General features: G+C 37.0%; 1 protein-coding gene across 2 annotated transcripts in view; it reads left to right on the forward strand.

Moving 5' to 3' along the window:
- The window catches only part of Rftn2 (raftlin family member 2), a 66,959-nt gene that overhangs the window by 41,819 nt on the left and 1,876 nt on the right, over positions 1-23,264 (forward strand). For both annotated transcript variants that reach the window (XM_076865937.2, XM_076865936.2), the window contains 3 exons: positions 568-689; positions 2,503-2,606; positions 16,269-16,347. In XM_076865937.2, coding sequence (XP_076722052.1) covers positions 568-689; positions 2,503-2,606; positions 16,269-16,347 — 305 coding nt within the window. The remainder of the gene's footprint in view (positions 1-567; positions 690-2,502; positions 2,607-16,268; positions 16,348-23,264) is intronic.

Consider the following 23,264-nt stretch of genomic DNA (forward strand, 5'->3'; position numbering starts at 1 on the left):
ATTCTTTTGACAATGACTTCTGTTTAGGGTCTTCCTGTCACTGTTTATTTTGGGGGCTTTGGGGTATTCTTTTTTTAATGCATCACTGAGGTAAAGAATTGTTCTGTGTTTGTATTTCTTAAAGAATTTGCCTTGCACTGATTTTAATATCATACCTTCAATTTCAATAATTAATGTTTATATTGTTTGTCATAGGGTATAACATAACATGTAGAGCAGAAACCAAAATTTGATTTTAAGCTAAAGATCATTTCCAGATGATTTTTAGGTTTATTTTCTACTCGTTTCCCATTGTATCACATTATTTAATCCTATTTCTGTTACCATAGTTTTAATGTGGATACTTTGATTTTAATTCAGTGAAGTACAAAATTGTCTTTGCCTTTAGGAGGAAAAGAAAACCTTCAAAAAGAGTGTTTGATTCAGTCAAAATATGTTTTTAAGTGATATGTTTTTAACTGAAATGTTTTTCTCCCAGCTTCATATAAGTATTACTTAAGGACTTAGACAATCTTTAGAATCTTTTAATATTTATAACTCTTCATAATTGTATGCTTTTCCTCACAGGGGACCATTTGCCTAAATCTTTGGAAGGATTTTTTATCTATGAAGAAGAAGGCTCTGGCGTTCCAGGTTCTAACAGGAAAGGAAATGATGCCATTGTAGTAGAACAATGGACTGTCATTGAGGTGAGCTGCAGTCTCTAACATTTTACCCTTACCTTTATATTTATTTCACATGTTGGAGACCTTCATTGCTGAAACATGTAGAATCCTTAAACACAGATTTGACCATAGTTTGAATTTCATCATAAATGCGTAAAAAATTTCTTTCATACCCTTTACCCAATGTTGAAAGTAATGTGTTTTCTTCAATGCTATTTTTTTGTAAGATAGCAAAATAAAATCTTTACATAAATAGCAGGAGGTTCCAAAAACTTGGAATTCTCACCCTACACACAGTCTCCTGGCACTGAGATTCTCTTTACACAATGCCATGACAACTGGTTGAAAGAAAAAAAAAAAAAAAATCAGTCACTCAACTAAGCATTTTCTCTCCAAGCAACCAATGTGACTGACTTTTCTTAACTATATGAATTGACTTTTGAAAGCAAAAATATCCGAAAGGTGTTCTCTTTCTTACCAGGCCAAATATGTACACACAGCATTGTCCTTCATAATCAGAGATGACATTGCTGCTGATGTTATGCACTCTGAATTCAGATGTCACTGAATGGACTGCCCTTGAGGTGGACAGACTGAATTCAGGTATACTCTGTTATGTGTATATGGCCCTTGCTGATGGGCTCCTACAGTGACACTTGTGCCTTCCTAGCCTTACTACAAAGGTTAGAGAGACATAGCCCATTTTCAAAGTGACTAGAAATCCCACTGGGTGTGGGGGAGGTTTGAGGGGAAGAAGTGAAGTTTTCAGTTTTAAAAAATAAATTCCAAATGAATAAAAAGCAGCAAAAAAAAAAAAAAAAATACAGCCAAGTTCCTCCCTCCCTCACTACTCAGTCCTCACTCTAAACTTTCATCCTCATTCCCCTAAATATGCTTCATAAAGTACTTGCATCCAAATCCCCTAGAAATTTTTTTTTTACGTTTACTATCTTATTTTAATTTCTTAAATTTGTCCTAATTAGTCATACATGACAGTAGAATTCATTTTCACACATTGTATACAAATGGAGCACAACTTCTCATTCTTCTGGCTGTACATGGTACAGAGTCACATGGGTCATGTAATCCTATATGTGTATAGGGTAATAATGTCTTTCTCAATCCACCATCCTTCCCATTCCCACCTTGACACCTCCTCCCCTCCCCTCACTCCCCTTTTGCCAAATCCAAAGTTCCTCCATTCTTCCCTCATGCCCCAATATGGATCATTACCAGCTTATCAGAGAAAACATTTGGCCTTTGGTTTTTTGGATTTGGCTTATTTCACTTAGAATGATATTCCACAGCTCCATTCATTTACCTGTAAATGCCATAATTTCATTCTTCTTTAAGGCTAAGTTATATTCCATTGTGTATATAAACATTTTTTTAAATGTAGATTATCAGTCCCCATGCTCTATCAAAACCAAAGGAAGATCCAAACTCCCACTCTCCACTCCCAGCAATTTTTTTAATATTTATTTTTTAGTTTTCAGTGGACACAACATCTTTATTTTATTTTTATGTGGTGCTGAGAATCGAACCCAGCGCCCCGTGCATGCCAGGCAAGCACGCTACCGCTTGAGCCACATCCCCAGCCCCATTCCCAGCATTTTTAACTTGGTTCAATAGTTTGAAGGCAGCAGTAGCAGAAAATGAACCCAGTAATCTGGCAGCCCCATGAAATTGTACGTAATAGAGAATGAACTTCCTTTGTCATAATACCCATCAACCTTGTCAGATTTACTTGTATAACTGGCTTTACTTGTGTAACTGTAATTTACTTATGTAACTGTCTTTGCCATTAGATTGTGAACTCTTACACTTATTTATGTAGGGCTGTGAAATCAAAACAGATTATGGCCCTCTGCTACACACTCTGGCTGAATTTGGATGGCTCCTGACAAGCGTGTTGCCTACACCCATATTGAGACATGACAGGTAAAGCAAAAGTATCCTTTTTTGCTCTCATTTAATTCTAAAATAAGTTTACAATTTGTTTAACAAATGCCTGCCTAAAACCTACAAAAATCAGCCAGGCACATGCCTAAAAACCCAGCAGCTCTGGAGGCTGCAACAGGAGGATCGCAAGTTCAAAGCCAGCTTCAGCAAGCAACTGACGTGCTAAGCAACTCAGTGAGATCCTATCTCTAAATAAAATATAAAATAGAGCTGACCATGTGGTTCCGTGTTCAAGTGCCCCTGAGTTAATCCCCAGTACCAAAAAAAAAAAAAAAACTCTACAAAAATCTTTTCAACAAATTGCTAATCTGATATTATGGACCTTGGAGATTAACAAATTAAATCATGTGCAAAATGCTCTCATCTCCAGCTCACAGCCAGATTTAGGGCTGCAGTAGGGCCTAGAACAGGCGAGGGTAGAGAAGTATTTCTGCCTCCATCTTCCCCTCCACCAAAGTGGTTAGTTTTCCCCTAAAGCATGGACTTACTTACTTGCTGTTTCCACTAAAATACCTACATTAAAACCAAAATGTCAAAACTTCACAGTACTAACTTTTCCTTTTTCTTTTCTCTTTTTACTAACTCTGCTGGGAGGGAAAAATTGAACCACTGAACTTTAATTTTAATTTGTTTTTGAGAGACACCAATTAAATCTTCTGTATAAAATGGATTGCTAGCCCTTCAACCCAAAGATGGAGTTCCCTCTGACGTCTTTGGCATCCAGAAAATGACTGATTGCCAAGACTGCTGTGACTGGGCTGGTAATTACTTACACAGGATAACACAATACCACTTAACCAAAGGGACCTTCCCCATTTGCAGAGTTAAGCATGGTTCCACACATTCTGAGTGATAGTCAGGTGTGACTACGGGAAGCAGCTTCTCCTCGTTCTGTATCTCACTTATCCTTTTCACCTTTTCTGGTCTTCCCAGTGTAGCAACTTGGCCATGCCACTATCTAGCATTCCCACAATCTGTAAAAACATTTGATTGACATATCTTTATTTAAAAACTCCACACCTTCAGAAGGAAGAGGGGTTAGGTAGGGATAGGATTTAAGAAGGATACAAAGTGAAGACACTGAAGCGTAAGAACAACAGCAGCAAAGAGAGAGAGAGAGAGAGAGAGAGAGAGAGAGAGGTGAAGGGATTAATCAGTTTTTCTTCTAGGCTATCTATTGTAACTATTCTCGAATTGAGTGACAACTCCCTGAAGCATTATTTCCCAACTTTTTCTATCTGTGACATACCTATCAAATCACAATACAACACTAATTCTTAAGATTTGGGCTTCAGGCCCGGCATGGTAGTACATGACTATAATTCTAGCAACTCCCAAGAGGAGGATTGCAAGTTTGAGGCCAGCCTAAGCAACTCAGCAAAAGGCTGGGGAGGTAGTTCAGTTCAGTAGTTAAACTCCCCTGGGAAGCATGAAGCTGCACTTGATTTGACCCCCTTGTGCCAAAATAGTTAAGGTCACAATCTGCACCGAGTTCTTGAGAGACCCACGGCGTTGAGATGGCAGTATATTGTTTCTAGATCAGAGGGAGGGAGGGAGACTCTAGAACCTCACCACCATTTAAGTTTCCCCTGTACCCTATCCTCTAAGCCATTAAGGAGTCACAAAAGTGGATTTTCTATGCCTTCCCTGAGAAAGCTTATCTTCACTAGAATGGCAAAGGAGCTAATTTCTTATTTAGTCTATGATTTTGAAACTGGGTAAAAAAGTTATGAAGTACTCAAACAATGGAAGAGTATGAAACTGAGAAAAAATAATGAATAGATCCATATATGCATTGTCATAGAATTCTTTCTATGATAACCACTGAGAATTTTTTGGTCTTTTAAGGACAACTTTTAGGATGATTTCAGAGCACAATCCCAATTTTTACAATTTATGTATTTTTAATATATCTAAGCAAAACTTTGAAAGGCTATATAGCAAATTCTAGTGAATGATTAGCTGTCAGGAAAAGGAATTGAGGATTTCTTTGTCTTTAAAGTTTTTTAAATTTGTTTTTTATAATAAATATGCATTTTTAAAATCAGAGTTAAAAAGCAAAAAGTCTATCAACTAACAAAAAGATGTGGAAGCTATACATGGTGTCTGGTCCTAAAGGTGCTTGTGAGAGGGTTAAGTTTACATTTAGTACAGGACATAGCCAAGAGCTTTCATTCTGGATGGAGAAGGTCAAACTTACATATTATATAATATAATCCAGTAACTAATCAAGGGCTAGATGAGGAACTTTAGTCTATAGGTTCTATAGGAGTGTTAAAAAGAAGAGGATTATGGGCTGTCAAAGTGAAACAGGATCTTCAAATACTAAGGGGATTCAGGGGAGCATCACCATTTAGCAGATTGTTGCTTAGGAATCTGCCCTGGTGCTGGAGAGAGGGAAGTAGAAAACTGTACTTGAACACCAATTGTCCTTATGCCAGAAGGCCCACCACAACACACAGTGTCTACTCTTCCTTTGCAGGCCAGGGAACTTTGTGCATTGAACGTTTATTTTGTTCCATTACATTTTGTGATTTGGGTCTTTCACATGACTTCAACAAAGACAACATAAGATGAAGGTTAAGATTCACTGTTGTTATCTGGTAATGAGGATTATTGGTGAAAACTGCTTATCTTCCGCCTTTTTATTCTTGTTCAAATGCTGTTCTTAGCTCCCTCAGTACACAGAAAGAAAGTAATCACTGAAAGTCCTGTCATCTTTAAATATAAAGAAAAATTACACATAGTTGATCTTGATCAAGTATGATAGAGCCTAAAGTTTTTTAGCTCTGAAACTAGAATGGTTAAGAGCCCAGGCTTTGAAGCCAAGTAGATCTTGTTTAATTGTAGCTTTACTTTTTAAAAAATATTTTTTTAGTTGTCAATGGACCTTTATTTATTTATTTATTCATATGTGGTGCTGAGAATCGAACCCAGTGCCTCACACATGCTAGGCAAGCGCTCTACCACTGAGCCACAACCCCAGCCACAGTAGCTTTACTTTTTACTAGTTGTATGACTTTGAGTGAGGTACCTAACCTCTTTTTATCTTTTAATTTTTTATTTGTTATTATAGAATGTATTTTAATATATTATACATACATGGAATATAGTTTCCCATTTTTGTGGTTGTACATAATATGGCATTACACTGGTTATATATTCATATATGAACACAGGAAAATAATGTTAGATTCATTCTACTGTCTTTCCTATTCCAACCCTCCCTCCCTTCCCTACATTCCCCTTTGTCTAATCCGAAGTACCTCTATTCTTCCCTACCAACCCCTCTTATTGTATCTTAGCATCCAAATATCAGAGAGAATATTCAGCCTTTGGTTTTTTGGATTGATTCATTTTACTTAGCACAATAGACTCCAGTTCCGTCTATTTGACACCTAACCTCTTTAAGGCTTAGTTTCCTTACTGGAAAATTGTATAAGAATGTCACCTCTAGTGAATTAACATTTGATTAAGGAAGATAATATATGCAGAGTACCTAGACAGGGCCTGAGCATATTAGGCTAATAAATTAGAGCTATTATTTTGGGGCCTACACCTTTAACAGAACCAAAATCCCTAATAAGTTGAAACCAATTGTTCAATCATGAGAGCTTGTCTTGTCCTAAACAAGGATGTTTCAGAAAATTCAAATACTAGTTTACCATATACAAAATCAGCATTGTGGGTTATAAGTCAATAAAAGCAACAGAAATAAATGCGACATCATAAAGATATACACCTAACACCCAAAAAAACAAATGTCATGATCTTTTTTTGCCCCACATGTCTGATAATATAGCTTAGAACCACTTCTGGTGAAACCTTCCTTCCTTAAATGTGTTTGTCCAGTGTGTAACAATAGTGTCTACAGCATTTCAACTCTCTCCTACTCTTTCTAATCACCTAAGCTATACTTGAATGGCATTTCCCCTGATTTCCCTCTTTACTAAAACATATCCTAATATCACATTACATAAAAATATTTTCCCCCTGTCTCTAGGTTAAGATTCATTTTCTTAAGCAGTATCACATCACCAAGGTTTAAAGCTGCATTACCATGGGAACATATTGTAACCTGATCTCTCTGCATTACCTAGGGTTATTGTTGTCAACCCTGAAAATGTGCCATATCCCTTTTTAACCATCATCACTGTAATTATACCAATGGGCGGATCCTTTTTCTAAGAAACAGAGTGAAAATTGACATTAAAGTCTTTGAGACAAATTTAGTGGAAGACCAAATTAGCTGAGCTAGAAGCTCATGATACTGACTTTTTAAAAATCACAGGAATAGCTGCGTGTGATAGCACACACCTATAGTTCCAGCAACTTGGGAAGCTGAGGCAGGAGGATCACAAGTTGAAGGCCAGTTTCAGCAAATTAACAATAACCTGTGTCAAAATAAAAAGGACTGGAGATGTAGCTCAGTGGTAGAGCACCCTTGGGTTCAATCCCCAGTCCAAAAAAGAAAAAGGAAAAAAAAATCACAGGAATAATAGGGAAGGAAAAGCCAAAGGATACACCCTCATTTATATCTGAAAAGGCAGAAGCTTTTGGGTACAATTGAATAGAGTTATACTCTACTGAGAATTTTTTTAAGTGTGATCTCTAAAGATAAGATGTGAATAATAAAAAAAAGAATCGTCTTCTCCCTGTGGTGTCTGGAGCCCTGCTCTTCCTTTCTCCTGCCCATTCAGGAGGCTTGTGAGCAGCACAGCTCAGAAGCACTACAGCCTGCAGAGTCACTTCTGTGTCCCAATAACGTTCTCTAAATCCTCCTGTGGCAGTCAAAGCAGGACTTGCATATTTACATTCAGTCCAGGGAGAAGCTGGGATTTGATCCATTTCAATGCAGTTCTCTTCCTTTCTAATTTAAATTCTGGTAACAGTATCACATAATCCCACAGTGAGTTAAACTCATGGTAATCTTGCTGTGAGGAGCATTTTGACAGAGAGCATATTTTTCCGTAGCCAGTTTGTCACATTTTGAGATGGTCCCCTTTAACTCCTTCTCTGTCATGTGCAGGGAAGGTAGGAGATGAAGTTTAAATACCTCAGATTATTTGCTCTCTCTGGCAACCTTAAGTAAGAGCAGTCAGGAATGTGCAAGGAGTATTCAAAAAGTAGGAACAGGTGAATGAATTCCTAAAGCCATCTTATTTTTTTTTTTTTTTTTAAGAGAGAGAGAATTTTAATATTTATTTTTTAGTGTTTTTTTTGGCGGACACAACATCTTTGTTTTTGTATGTGGTGCTGAGGATCGAACCCGGGCCACACGCATGCCAGGCGAACTCACCACCGCCTGAGCCACATCCCCAGCCCAAGCCATCTTCTAATTTAAAGTCCATTTGGGCTGGGATTATGGCTCAGTGGTAGAGAGCTTGCCTTGCACGGACGAGACCTCGATTCGATCCTCAGCACCACATAAAAATAAAGGCATTGTGTTGTGTCCACTTACACCTAAAAAATAAATTAAAAATATTTTTTAAAAAATAATAAAAAAATAAAAGTCCATAAAATTAAAGACTGATTTTTCAAAAAAAAAAAAACAAATGTGAAAATAGAGGGAGGTTTTCTATCAGTTAACCATATTTCACATATCATCATTAAATATGCTCTTTTAGAATAATTTTTGTGGGAAAGTACTAGGGACTGAATTGAAGCAAATTATATTCCATGCTTTTATAATTATGTCAAAATGAAACCCAATATTATGTATATCTATAATTAATCAATAAAAAAATTAAAAATTAAAAAGACAGTTGTGGCATAAAACACATATAGGAGATGCATAAGACACAAATGTTATAATTATAAACAATCACCCGAGTAATCACCACCAACCACAAAACAGGATATTACCAACACCCTAGCAGCACCCTATGTTTCCCAATCACACCCACTTCCATTACCTAGAGGCCTGGTTTTTCACTATAATCACATCCAAAACAGTACATTTTTGCTTCGCCTGTCTTAACTTTATAGAAATAGAATTATATCATGTATATTCTTTTACATGAGCTGCTTTCAATTAATTACTAATGTTTTATCATGCATATTGCAGATCATTTACCCATTGTGCCATACATTTATCCATTCTGCTGCAGGCAGCTTTGTTGTCTTCAGTTGTTAGCTGTTACAAGCAACCCCTTCTGAGTTTGGCAGGGATCATAGCAAACACATGTGAGAACCTAGAAATGAACTGATGGGTCGAAAAGCATTTCTTTAGCTTGATTAGATAAATGCCAAACTTATAAAAAGTTTGTTTCAGTTTACACTTCCGCTAGCAGAGTGTGACAGCTCCCTTTTGCTCCAACACAAAATATTATCATACCTTAAATTTTGCCATTCTGTGGAAAAAAGTGTATAGATAGTTGAATAATATAGATAATATAATAATAATATAATAATATAGATCTCAGTGTGATTTTCATTCATATTTACCTGATTACTGCTGAGATTGAGCACAATTTTGTGAGTATTGGCCTCGTGGATCTTTCTTTAAAGGATCTGTTTAAGTCTTTTGCCCACATTAAAAATTATATTTATGAGTTATTTAAATATAACAACCATATCTTTTATTAGTCATGTAGGTTGCAGTTATTTGCACTAGTTCTGTGCCTTGTCTCCTTACTCTTTTTATGATTCTTTCTTGTTGTGCTGGGGATGGAACTCAGGGCCTCATACATGCCAGGCAAGTTCTACTACTGGGCTACACCCCCAGCCCTGTGATATCTTTTGATGAACAAAATGTTCTAATTTTTTAAAATTTATTTATTTATTCTAATTAAGTATATATGACAACAGAATGCATTTTGATTCATTGTACACAATTGCAGCACAACTTCATTTATCTGGTTGTATATGATGTAGCATTACACCATATGTGCAGTCATACATGTAATAATGCCCATCTCATTTCACCATCTTTCTTGCCCCCATGCCCCCTCCTTTCCCCACCCTTCCCTTTGCCCAATCACAGTTCCTCCATTTTTCCCACGCCCCTCCCCCCATTATGGATCGGCATCCATTTATCAGAGAGAACATTCGGCCTTTGGTTTCTTGGGGATTGGCTTACTTCACTTAGCGTAATATTCTCCAACTCCATCTATTTACCTGCATATGGCATAATTTTATTCTCTTTTAATGCTGAGTAATATTCCGTTGTGCATATACACCACAGTTTCTTTATCCACTCGTCTACCGAAGGGCATCTAGATTGCTTCCACAGTTTAGCTATTGTGAATTGAGCTGCTGTAAACATTGATGTGGCTGCAGTATGATGTGACTACAGTATGCTGATTTTAAGTTCTTTGGATATAAACAAAGGAGTGGGATAGCTGGGTCAGATGGTGGTTCCATTCCAAAAAGTTTTAAATTTTAAAATAGGCAAATGTATCAGTCTTTAGCCTTTTGTGCATTTTTAAGAAATTTCTCCCCTTCACTAGGTGTGGTGGCCCACACCTTTAATCCTAGAGATTCAGGAGGCTGAGGCATGAACTTATACAAGTTCAAGGCCAGCCTGGATAACTTAGTGAGACCTGCATCAAAATAAAAATATAAAAAGGACTAGGGATGTAGTTCAGTCATGAAAGCACCCCTCTGTTTAATCGCCAGTACCAAAAAAAAAGAAAGAAAATTTCTCCTTCGCTGAAATAACTAGGAAATGGAAAGAGGGAATGACTTTATAATTTGAGGCACTTTAATAAATTCTAAATTCGCATAAAATTCTGTCAGCTATAGTTATTATAGGGTCATGAGCCTAAAGAATAAGTTTTATGAAGATGAGAAGTAATAGTTACAGTCATATTAAATGTCAATGAACTTCTTGGGTATAAAAAGACCTAGCTAATTTTCATCTCTGTTGCAAACCTTTGCTCACTTGTTATAATTTTGGGAGGGGCAAGGGGGTGTTACCGGGGATTGAATCCAGGGTTGCTTAACCACTGAGCCACATCTCCAGCCCTTTTTTTTATATTTTATTTTGAGATAGGGTCCTGCTGAGTTCTAAGGGCCTTGCTAAATTGCTGAGGTTGGTCTTGAACTTGCAGTCCCCCTGCCTCAGCCTCCAGAGTCACTGGGGTTATAGGACTGCACCCACCATGCCTGATTTGTTATTTTTTTTTAAAGCATGCTCCATCACATTAATATGTTAGCACAGAGATAAATGACCAGATATTCATAAATTCTTTGATTCTTCAAACATTACTGAGCTTCTTTTAAAAAGGGGGCTTCCTGCTAAGTAATGTGGAAGATGGAAAGAAAAGAAGAAAAAACTCCTCAAGGAGTTTACTTCTGTTGGGAGGAAAATGTCAGCAACTATATTACCAGGGAAAGTGGGTAAGCTCCACAAGAAGGATCCTTGAGAGCTCTGAAAAAAAGGTCAACTGGAGAATTTTTGAAGGCTTTATGAAAGAGGTCACACTTAAAGCTAATCTCTAAAGATAAGAAAGATGGGACCAGCCAGCGGTGGTGGTGTGGGCATTTCAAATGGGAAAAAGCTCCAGCATAGTTTCAGCGATTGATTGTGGGACAATCAAACATGATCTAAAACATAATAAGACTCTTCCATCTATTCATTAGTTCCAACTATTTCTCCTTAGTTTCAAAGGTGCTTGAATCATAAGTACATATTGGACTAAGCAGAAATTCCAGTTGTCCTTATAACCTCCTACAAAAAATAATTGTAAAGTTTAGATATCACTAAGGATATTATCAAACTATACAATAGGACTCCTTTTTAGTTTTGTTTTCATCATTTATTTTTATAAATAGCTATCTAACTCTTTGCAAAACTAAATTCGTGGGAAGAATTTTAGGCAAAGCTTTCAGTGATTCATCTTTATGAACTTGTCATGAACAGGTCATGAACTTGCTCCTTTTTCCTTTTGAGATACTAACATTGGGACTGACCTATTATAATAGTCTACTTGATTCAGGATAAATGAATACTTCTTTTTATTCTCTTCATTATTTTTCAGTATAACCCCTGAACATTATAAGCTGAAATGCTTAATTCAGGAGATGCTAAATAAAAATCTGAACTTTTACAAAATAATCTATACTTATCCACTAATTATAAAGATTTCTAGTGAAAATGGGATTAAATTAAGCCATTCTCTTCTGTGGCCAGGGCTTCACTGAGTTCTTTCTACACTTTCTTGTAGAGGTAGTATGATATTGTGGAAAGAGTGGGACCTAGCAATGACCCCAGAGAAAGCTCTTAAAGCTCTGGATCCAATTTCCTTACCCATAAAATGGGGAAAATCTTATTCACTCTGTCCACCTTGAAGGATTAACATCTAAAACAGGTACACTAATATACATGACTAATACTGTACTAAAAGCACTTACACAGATCAAAGTTATTTTTATTAATTTAGCCCATAGAAGATTTTGCTCTTGGGAAACTCTGATCTTTTTCTTGATAGTCATAATGTTGCCATACCAAATCCCTCTCTTTAAAATGACACTCAAATAGGGTTTTCTTTGTATTTTCTTATGAAGTGCATAGAAGCATGCAGAAACTAAACATTCACTGTCTCATCCACAGTATTGGCCCATCTCCGCTGACAAGAAACTCTGCCCCTCCAGGACTGCCCAATAGACCCACCCTTGCTCAGCCTGAGCCCTGGGGCTGACAACAGAACTAAGGACTATCTCTGACCTCAGACCTGAAGGGACTAGTAGAGGTTTTCACAAAGTGCTATATATTTCACCAATGTAGGTTGTACCAGAACTTTTTAAATTATTTTGTGTAAATCAATCATTTTTTTTAAAAGCTGCATTTGTTTTCTATTATATATATAGTATTTGGACTACATTAATTATATATTATATAATTATATATATTATATATTATACTATATAAATATATAATCTAAAAAGGATTCTGAAGATTCTTAAATTTCCCTCAAGAAGGCATGAGAGGGACTTAGTTACTCAGCTAAATCACTGTTTGAATGGAAACAGATGTGGGCCCTGTCCTCTTTGAAAGCATCCAGGACATTTGAAATAAACTCTCAGGTCCCATGACGACTTCTTCAGTCTACACTATGGGGAAAATACTTTATCCTATATCTGTAAGTAGAATTATCTCAGGAGTTACTGGCAGCATGAGATACTCACTTTCTTTACCAAATAGGCATCTCTCTGCAAAGCTCTGACCTCTTTGCATCAGCTCTGCCATGATTAGAATTTCCAAATTACATGGTGCCGCCACACGCCTCTAAATCAGTCAGGGTCACTTCAGGTGAATTGGGTTGGCATGAAATAATCACACAGAGACAGAGAAAATACCTTTTTCTTGGGATTCAGCAATGGCTCCTTGGCCCCAGCTCCCACAAGAGAGGCAGACAAAAAAGAGAAAGAGCAAGAGAACATGCCTGAAGCCCTATTTAATGGGGGGAAAATACTCAAGAAAGTTCCACCCAAATGAGGCAAGGGATTGGGTTTCAGGGGGGTGTAGCCCAGTCTCATTGGGTGATGCCCACTCCCAAGGCTTCATTCCCCTGCTGAGGGGAGGTGGGATCCACCTGCTTCTGCGCATATCAGAAGCCAGTCTCCACACCTCCACCACTCAAGGCTAAGGGTGCCCAGCTCCTATGTGGCTGATCCTGACAACATGGTCTCACTGGTGTTCTGAAAATAGCAGGACCTACTTTAAATCTGAATGGCCCTCAGAACACCAGTGCCTAAGAATTTGCAGACATCTCTCAAATTGCAGATTGGACTCCAAGGACCTCCCCCAAAAGTGGGCACATGTTGACCTTCCAAAGACTTATTTGGGCATCTGGAGGCTGCCCAGAAAAATTGAGAAACCACCTCTGCCTTTACTACTTTATGTCATGAGGATCCACAACACCAATCCTCACAGAGCCAGTAGAAAGTATTACTCATTGTCACTTTTGCCTATGAATGGATACTTGTCCTTGCTTTTAAAAGTTTCTGCCTGATGGGCACGATGCCATGTAATCCCAGTGACTCTGGAGGCTGGGGCAGGAGGATCACAAGTTTGAGGCCAGTCTCAGCAAGGTCCTAAACAACTTAGTGAGACCCTGTCTCAAAATAAAGAATAAAAAGGGCTGAGGATGAAGCCCCGTGGTTAAGCAACCCTGAGTTCAATCCACAGTACCAATTAAAAAAAAAAAAAAAGAAGAAGAAGTAGTAATTCTGCCCTCTCAAAGGTGAATCTTCTTCACACCACAGGAGTGATAAGTTTGACTATCTCACTGTCCCATCAAAGTGACTATGGTTGCTTTGCCCTCCCATTTGCTAGTATGTTACCTCTCTGCATGATGTGGTAAATACCAAGCCAAACGCTGGTGAAGGGAATCCTATTTCCAACATTCAGGCAATCATTCTCAGCCCAGGGTACAGTGCTTCAGACTAGCTGAGAACTATTTTTCTTGATGAATACCCCACCCCACCTACCCACCACCTCCAACCAACTAAGGCTTTGGTAGACCATGTCCTTTCTCCTTCCCACACCTCATTGAGATCCACTGATAGGTACTCGCTCAAAGAAACAAAGAATACACACAGTCATATTAGAAGAATATGAAGACAAAATTAGACATCAAGAGGAACCATTGATGGGTGTTATCATTTAAGGGACAAAAACACTGAATGCCTTCTGATAGTAGGAATTGTAGGAATTATTACCAAGTAATCTCCAGGGCCCAAGAATTCCACACTTGGAAGTCTGTCTTTTTTAGCTATGGTTCCTAAATATAGTACATTAGAGCTACTTGGGGAGCCTAGTGAAATGGAGAATCCACAGATCTGGAATCAACAAGCATTTGGGTTTGGGATGCACAATGAAGCTGGGGAAGTTTGCCCCAGGCCAGACACTGCATCCTAGAGCATTCACACTTGCCAGTGCCATGGTCAGTCCCTATAGAGTCATCACAATTCCTACCCTGACACTCCTGCTTTCTATTAAAGAATAATTCTACCCTGATCCCTCCTCCTTATCTTTGGATATCTAGGCCTGGTTCTTTCATGTCATTCTCTACCTGGATTGCACACCTTGAACCTCACTCAGAAATCTCTTTTCTCTTCTAAGTTCCCTTTCCCCTGAACTTGCTCTCTAAGAGATATTATTGATTCTAAGATACTTCCCCTCTCCTGAACTCCACCCCACATTCCACTAAAGGGATGGAGAAAGTGGAAGGAGATCACCTTTGTCGTGCTTCTGCTAGTAACAGGCACAGGGGAAGCTCTTCATACACAATTGACTCATCTGTCATCAGATTCCTGATAGGAAACTGAGTCAGAGACTGTAAAGACTTGGACTGAAGTAGTTCACTTTAGGTACTATGGTAGAGTTTGGATTTGAACCCAGGAACTGTCTGGTTCCAAAGCTATGTTTTTTGAGCCTCCTAAACACATGTCCATCCTGTTCTGTAAGCATGCAAATAAATACCTTCTCCCAACCAACTGGTATCTTATAATGATTTAAGTTGTTCCCAAAAATTACATTATACTTCATACCAAGTTTAATAGTTCTAATAGAAGATAAAGTCCAACTAAAATGAGACTTTACTAAAAGCAATCTTTTAAAAATAAAAAAGAAGCAGTTTCCCATCACCACTTAGAGGGGCAATTTGATGTTTCACAAAATTCACTAGCATCAGTGTGTTGAGATTTTCAGATGGTGTGCAGTTGACATATACTAGGGCCAGAATCTCAGCATTGCATTCATTTTCCAGAAAAAGAACTCAGCATAAAATGCAGCTAATAGTAAGGTTTTGTTGAGGTTTTTTGCATAATAAAAGTCGTAACTGAGCAACATTAGCAGCAGACACTCCTCCCCATAAATCCATGGAGACTGGAAAGCATTTCAGAGGAACACAAACCCCAAGTAGTCTTTGGCAAGGGGTAATTTGCCATGATGATAGTTAAATAAGGAGAATACTGAGTGGCTGACTACAAAGAAGCATCTTGAAAATAAAACTGGCTGTGCTTGATGTCTGTTATTTGAAATGTATATAAAATTTCTCACATGTGGAGCCCAAATTGATCTCTTTTTTGATGAGGCAGACTTGACAATGCATACCAAGAAGCTTAGATCATACTTTTTTGACCTAGTAAACCCACTCTTGAAAATTTATCTTAAGGAAATAATTTATAAGATGAAGATTATGTATATTTTTATAACACGATAATTTATAATTATCAGGAAACTGGAAACAACCTATTTTCCAGAAATAAAGAAAAGGCTTAGTACCTTTTGGTATCTTAATTCTTATAATATGATTATATCATACTAACAAAGAAAAGGGTATTCAATGAAAGGTATAGAAACAAAAATGTAAATATGTGGTGGTTATAGACATACAAAACTACATATGTTTCTAAAGACTAGGAGGGAAAACAGAGATGAAAACAGTTACAGTGAGATATTATAAGAGTTTTTAAACATAAAAATTTCTTTCTTTCATAATGACCACATTTTGTTTTTCATCTTATTTTCCCAGCTGTAACTTATACAGAATCATATTTCATAATTATCTTGGGGTCAGAAGATTATTTTACAAAGGACATGTGTGGATCATTTCTAGCCAAGTGTGAAATACAAAGAATTACTGATTGACAAATACTATTGCTGGTGTGTGCTTGTTTGTTTTTTTACAGTGAGGGGAATCTGGCTACAAAGCAGGTGGTATTCCTTCAGAGGCCAGTTATGTGGAATTCAGCTGTGCAGACCCCAGAAGTGAGTAGAATTGATGCTTTATGAATTGGATATGATATTAAAGCATTTAATCCCTAAATTCTCATTGTAATTCCAAATGGTGAGTACAGATGATGAAGTGGGGACTTGATATGAAAACATTCTTCTGAATGTTCCCTTCTGTCTTCTGTAAGAAGGGAAATATGATAGCCATCAGGCAACATGAGATAGTTCTGAAGGGGACTAAAATATGCCACTTTGCTATAAGGATTATTTTGAGCTGAAGGAATTAAGAAATAGCAGGTACAAGAGAAACTCTCCACCCTCCTTTTTTCTCCAGAAAAACAGGGCATAAATTTCACATCACAAACCAGGTGTGGTAGTGTACACCTGTAATCCCATGAACTAGGGAAGCTGAGGCAGGAAGATCATAAATTCAATGCCACACTGGGAAATTTTGAGAACTAGTACCAAAATAAAAATAAAATAAAAGGGTTGTAGATGTAGCTCAGTGACTAGCACCACATAAAAATAAACAAACAAAGGTATTATGTCCATCTACAACTAAAAATATTTTTTAAAAATTTCAGGATGTTGAGATTATTTCAGGCAGAACATGTGGGTAAAGCAATCTGGAGTATCTAACCTCTATAACAACAAGCCAACTTGCAAATTCTTTTAGTTTTCTCTAGAGATACAAAAACTATTAATATTACCACAGTCAACTTAGCTATTCATATATATTTTGTGAAAGTTAAATTTATAATATACCTGGAAAAAATTATGCAATCATACATTTGTAATGGCACTGTTGTTCTTTGTTTGTACTTTATAATCAGTTGTTTGGGAGATTTCTCTATAGGTTTTTCAGATAATTTTGTCAAAGATGTTTAGTTCTAAAAACAGTCAGTAGAAATTTGGACTTGACAAGTTTTGCCCTAGGATTGTCAATGAGTTTTTATTAAACTGATCAATTTCATGAGCTGTTAGATATTGACCTAGAGTCTGACCCTTGGGGGAAAAAATATTTTCCCTTTCTTCTAGTAAGACTAATGTCAAGGGGCTGGGGCTGGGGCTCAGTGGTAGTAAACTTGCCTGGCATGTGTGAAGCACTGGGGTCGATCCTCAGCACCACAAATATATAAATAAATAAAATAAAGGTCTATCAGCAACTAAAAAAATAAAACTAAAAAAATTACAAAAGAAAAAAAAAGACTAATGTCAAGATATATAAGACTTTTCCTATCTAATTGTATTCAGTATAGAACAATATTTTTATGTCAAATCCATTTCATGGCCCTGTGGTCAGGAGAGAAAACAGAATTATATTATGAAAGAAGTCTGCTGTTGGAAATTTTTCTCTACAGTTATCAAGACTTTACTTTTGAAATTTGTTTTATATTTCATATATTTTATGCAATATTCTAGGTAGCTTAAAAAGTTTTAACATGAAAATTATCAAGTCAAAACATGCTTCCATTTACTACTGCCTCAGTTTTCTTTCTCTTTCTTTGGTACTGGGGATTGAATCCAGAAGCACTTTACCCCTAAACCACATCTCCAGCCCTTTCTGTTTTTTATTTTGACACAGTTCTTGCTAAATTACTGAGGCTGGCCTTGAGCTTGGGGTCTTCCTGCCTCAGCCTCCCCATTTACTGGGATAATAGGGACTACACCACAGTGCTGGGTGGGCCTCAGTTTTCTTTAAGCTGTTAAAAGATGGTCTATGTTAGTAGAACTAGAAAATTTTTAGAAAAAAATGTTAGAATAAAATGCCCATAAAGAGAGGTTAAGCAAAGAATTCTTAGACATAATCACAAAAACATAACCCATTAAAATTTTGTTCAATTAGATTTCATCAAAATTATGAGTGACAATGTTCTATGAATAACACTGTTAAAGAATGAAATGACAAGCCATAGATTGAGAGAAAGGGGGGAAAAAATAAACTCACCTTACATACATGACAAAAGACTTGTATCCAAAATGTATCAAGGACTCCTTAATGATTCTATACTTTCCTGAACACATACATACATAGCAAAATATTTAAAAAAGGTTGAATTAAGTTATGGATACATGGGTGCATACTGTACTCTCCTTCAAACTTTCTGTATTACTTGACATTTTTCATATTTGGAAAATTGAGAGAAAGAAATTGTCTCAAGTTAAAAAGCATTTTTTCTAGCAACTTTTTTTCCATGTTGGTTGTTCATTAGTTTCTAAGCTACTCAAACAAAGATGACAGAGAAAAGAATGGCTAATGCAGGAGGAGGGACTTATTCTCTCTTGTAATAGTATAAGGATGGCACTCCAGTGTAGGTAATGGCTCTGCCTCATGACCAGTCAGCCTTGCCACCTCAACGTCTGGCTCTTGCCTCTGGACCCAGGGCTACTACAGCAATTGTTACCATGTTCAGCCTTGAGAAATAGGAAAAAGGAATTCCAAGCATGCTTCTCAGACTGACTTTCACACCATAGGCATCATTTGTTTTCACTTCCTCTTGGCCAGAACTTCAAGGGAGGCAAGGAAGATTAATCTGGGCAGCCATGTGCTAGTACAAAAGTATGGGATGTTCAAGGGGAGATATTCGGTTACTAAAAGAAAGATGGGGGGCTGGAGATGTGGCTCAAGCAGTAGAGCGCTCGCCTGGCATGCGTGTGGCCCGGGTTCAATCCTCAGCACCACATACAAAGATGTTGTGTCCACCAATAACTAAAAATAAATAAATAAATATTTAAAAAAATTAAAAAAGAAAAGAAAAGAAAGATGGACCGAATGGATCCAATTAATTTTTTTTTTAACCCAGGGCCATGTCTATGTGAGGCAAGCACTCTACCAACTGAGCTATATCCCCAGCCCAGGAGTTCAATTTTTTAAATATAAATTGGATTTATACTTTAACTGATACATAAAAACATAAGTTGTACATATTAATGGAGTACTGGTATGTTTAATAATGTTTAATTTAAGTTAAACATGTATATTTTCAAATTTCTATCACTTTTTTATGATGAAAACTTTCAAAATCCTTTCTTCTAGCTTTTTTTTTTTTTTTTTTTTTGATATATGGTACTAATTTGTTATCTATAGATAGAACTTCTTACTCCTAACTGTAACTCAGTTCAGTACACATTGATCAACAGTTCCCTTCCTCCCTCCACCCAACTCTCCCCAGCCTCTGGTAATAACCATTCTATTTTGCACTTCTATGAGATGAACTTTTGATATTCCACATGAGTAAGAATGTGGTACTTTTCTGAGCCTGGCTTATTTCACTTAACATAATGATCTCCAGTTCCATCCATGACAGAATTCCATTCTTTTTTATGATAGAATAGCATTCCATTATATATGTATGTAAATTCCAAAATGGACCACATTTTCTTTACACATTTATCAGTTGATGGACATGTGTTTCCATTTCATAATTGTGAATAGAGCTGCAATAATCATGGGAGTGCAGATGTCTCCTTGACATACTGATTTAATTTCCTTTGGATAGGTATACCCAGGAATGGAATTGCTTCATATCATAGTTCCATTTGTAATTTTTGAGAAACCTCCATGCTGTTTCCCATAATGACTGTACTAATTTACATTCCCATTAACAGTATGTAAGGGCTCCCTTTCTTCATCTCCTGGCCAGTATTAATCTTTTTGATAATAGCCATTCTCACTGGGGCAAGGTGAAATCTGTTCATGGTTTTGATTTGCATTTCCCTTTTGATTAGTGATGTTGAACATATTGGCCATTGTCTTTTTTTTTAGAAACATCTATTTAAATCTATTGTCCATTTTTTAAATTGAGATATTTGTGGGGTCATTTTGCTATTGAGTTTTTTGGAGTTCCTTATACATTCTGGATATTAACTCCTTGTCAGATGTATAGTTCAAAAATATTTTCTCACATTCTATAGGTTGTCCCCCCACCCCACCCCACAACACACACACACACAGAAGAAGAAGAAGAAGAAGAAGAAGAAGAAGAAGAAGAAGAAGAAGAAGAAGAAGAAGAAAGAGAGAGAGAGAGAGAAAGAAAGAGAGAGAGAGAGAGAGAGAGAGAGAGAGAGAGAGAGAGAGAAAGGGAAGAAAAGAAGTATTTCTTTATCCTAGAGTCAGTATAATAGCCCCAGGGAACAACTCTGGATTCGCTGGGGTCACCTGCCCACACTGCAGCATAGAAGGTGAATTTATAAAGCTGGAGAAGTAGGTAGTCCACTCCAGCCTTTCTCCTCGTAGGCTTGAATGATTTTGATAGCCCCAAACTGGAATGATCCAGGAAAACATACTATGAGAAGGTAGAGGTGGTGCCTTTGCATTGTTTCAAAACCTCAAACCAAGAGTGATAGGGCTTGAAGTGGCTTCCTAATCTAAGGGAAATAAATTCTGACCATCCATTCTACGTTGCTATCTCCTTATAAATTCTCTCTTGATCACTCTTCTATTCTGTCCTTTATGAGTAGGCCACTTTCCTACTCGTCCAACACAGTGTCCTAGGATTGCTGGAGTAATTCTAATTTAATTCTTTTTATTTTGTTTTTAAGACACTGACCGTGAAAAATGAAAAGTAGAGCGGTAGGACATCCTAAAATCAACCAACTTGTCACTGAGTCTAGTGTGTTTTTAGTGGGCCACTTCCCCCCTCTTTTTTTTTGAAAATGGAAATGACTCTTTAAAGTTAATAGGGTTAAATCAAGGGAAGCATTAAATTTGCATCCAAACCTTGGTAAAATTTCTCCCATTTTATAGTGAAAATATAACAAAGTGGAAAGGTATGTGAGTAAACCTTATCATATAGCATGGAAAAAATCTCTCTTTATGGACATAGATAGTTGTAAAATAGTACTAAGTGGAAAAGTGAGGCATAAAACTTTTTGTGTAATATTTTATACATTGTGTACACACGATGCAAATGCATATGTATTTAAAGAAGAAAACAAAATTTTAACAGTAGTATTTCTGGGAGGTAGGATCATAGATGAGTTTGCTTTTTTCTTGCTTTTGCCAAGTTATCTACATTGAACATTTTTATTTTTGTAATTGAAAGAAAATTGTATTTAAGAAACACAAACCCTTTTACCACAAATATATTTCTACAAAAGTGACCAACACATTATTAAAAAGAAGAAGGTAGAGACTCAGGTACCAGTTTGGGGCCTGCTACTCCATGACCTTGGACAAACCCTACCTTATTTTTAGGCCTGAATTCTACCTCTGAAAAAATAAGGGAATTTAAGGATATGGTCTCTAAAGATTGCTTGGGCTTCAGACTCCTACAATCTGAGTTATAAGGACACTACAAATTGGTTTGTGGGAAAAGCTGTTATTTCCTGTGGAATGGGGTTGGGGTAGGAGAGGCAATTTCATTGCTAAAGATGTATTTATTGAATTTATCAGTCACATGGATAGAAAAAATAAAAATGGGTGTTCTGAATTCTTTTAGAGGTACAATGTTAAGTATTTTATCATCTGAAGTGAAATTTATTAGTGATCATCTAAAAGTAGAGAAATATGAATATCTTACTCTGAGAAATATTCAATTTTTATTAAGTAAGTACTTATTAAATATGTGAGAGTTAGCCTATGTTAGCTTGTGTACAATTAGGAATTTCTTGCAAAACTCACCTTTGGCCCTGTTGCTGGTGAGGAAGGAATGATCCAAGCAGCCAAGGGACTAGGCACCCCTGCCTTCCCATTTTGATTCAATGAGTGTTAAAAGCATTGAGAGCATCTTTCGAAAGTGAATGTGTTCTTTATTCCTGTGGGAAAGGCACCCCCCAACCAGGCTTGAGAAAGGAGCTCAGTCTGGCAGAGCTTGTCACTCTCCTGCCTGAAGCCAAAAGATTATATCCTTGCTGACCACACACACAGTGCTAGGGAGAAGGTGCCATTCTCAAATCCAGTATCCTATCTGAGAGTAAATTCATGTTTCAACTGCTTATGCTGAATTCAATAAATGTGGTGAATGGGAACAGAGGAAAAGGATTAATTATCTAGTATTTGCGTTTGGTGAGTGCAGGGTGCCAATGGAAACTGTGAGCACCACAGAACTATATCTGAATTGGGCCTTTGCTGAGGAAGGACCAGGTAGATTTTTCCCTTAAAGTTGCCCACAGACTCCAGCAAGTTGCCCATGAGAAAATGAGCTGCCCGGGTGCTGCCAGTGTGTTCCTTTCTAAGCAACACCTGGGGCTGATCTTCCTATTTAATGTCTCTGTGGTGTTTCATTCCATATAGCCCACAAAATCCAATTCAGTAAAGTTGTTTGTTTTCTATATTTGCCATGAAAATCAGTAGAAAATACTTATATATTTTATACACTACAGTTCAACAAACCTATGGATTAACACACTTTGGGAAGACCAGCATGGGCTTCTAAGTTTTTTCATAGAGTTTCATTCTTACATTTAGGAAAATATAATCTTAGTTGCCAACTAACATATAAATGAATCTTTGGTTTAAAAAAAAAAGACACTTTAAATAGGGAAACTACTGTGCTTTTAAAATTTATCTTTAAATCCTTGTTTGTTTTTTATGTGCCTAAGATTATGGTTCACATTCCCATATGTTGCATTGTATCAGTGTTAAAGAAACTCTTGTAATAAGATCTCATCAGGAGTCTGAATATCCATGTTGAGCTGCTGATTCTCCTTAGGCTCCTTTTTTGACTTAGATATCTTATTTTTGACTTAGTTTCCTTGGCAGAGACCATGTCCTCTTTATTCTGAACTGTACCAAGGACATGGTCACTCCTCAGTAAATATTTATTAGCAAAACATCCACAGCTTATCGCAGTCTGACAAATGCACTGGATCAAATTGCTGAGCATTTTATACCATCAGGCAGAAGAAGTTTGTAGCAAGATAAGGTAATGGGTCTGCTTGGCCCAGGAAGACATCCCAGGCACTTGTTCAAATGCCACCTGTGCCTCTGTGAAATGGGGGTAGGGTGGCCT

This window comes from Callospermophilus lateralis, chromosome 9, assembly GCF_048772815.1.
Source record: "Callospermophilus lateralis isolate mCalLat2 chromosome 9, mCalLat2.hap1, whole genome shotgun sequence".
NCBI classification, from domain to species: domain Eukaryota; kingdom Metazoa; phylum Chordata; class Mammalia; order Rodentia; family Sciuridae; genus Callospermophilus; species Callospermophilus lateralis.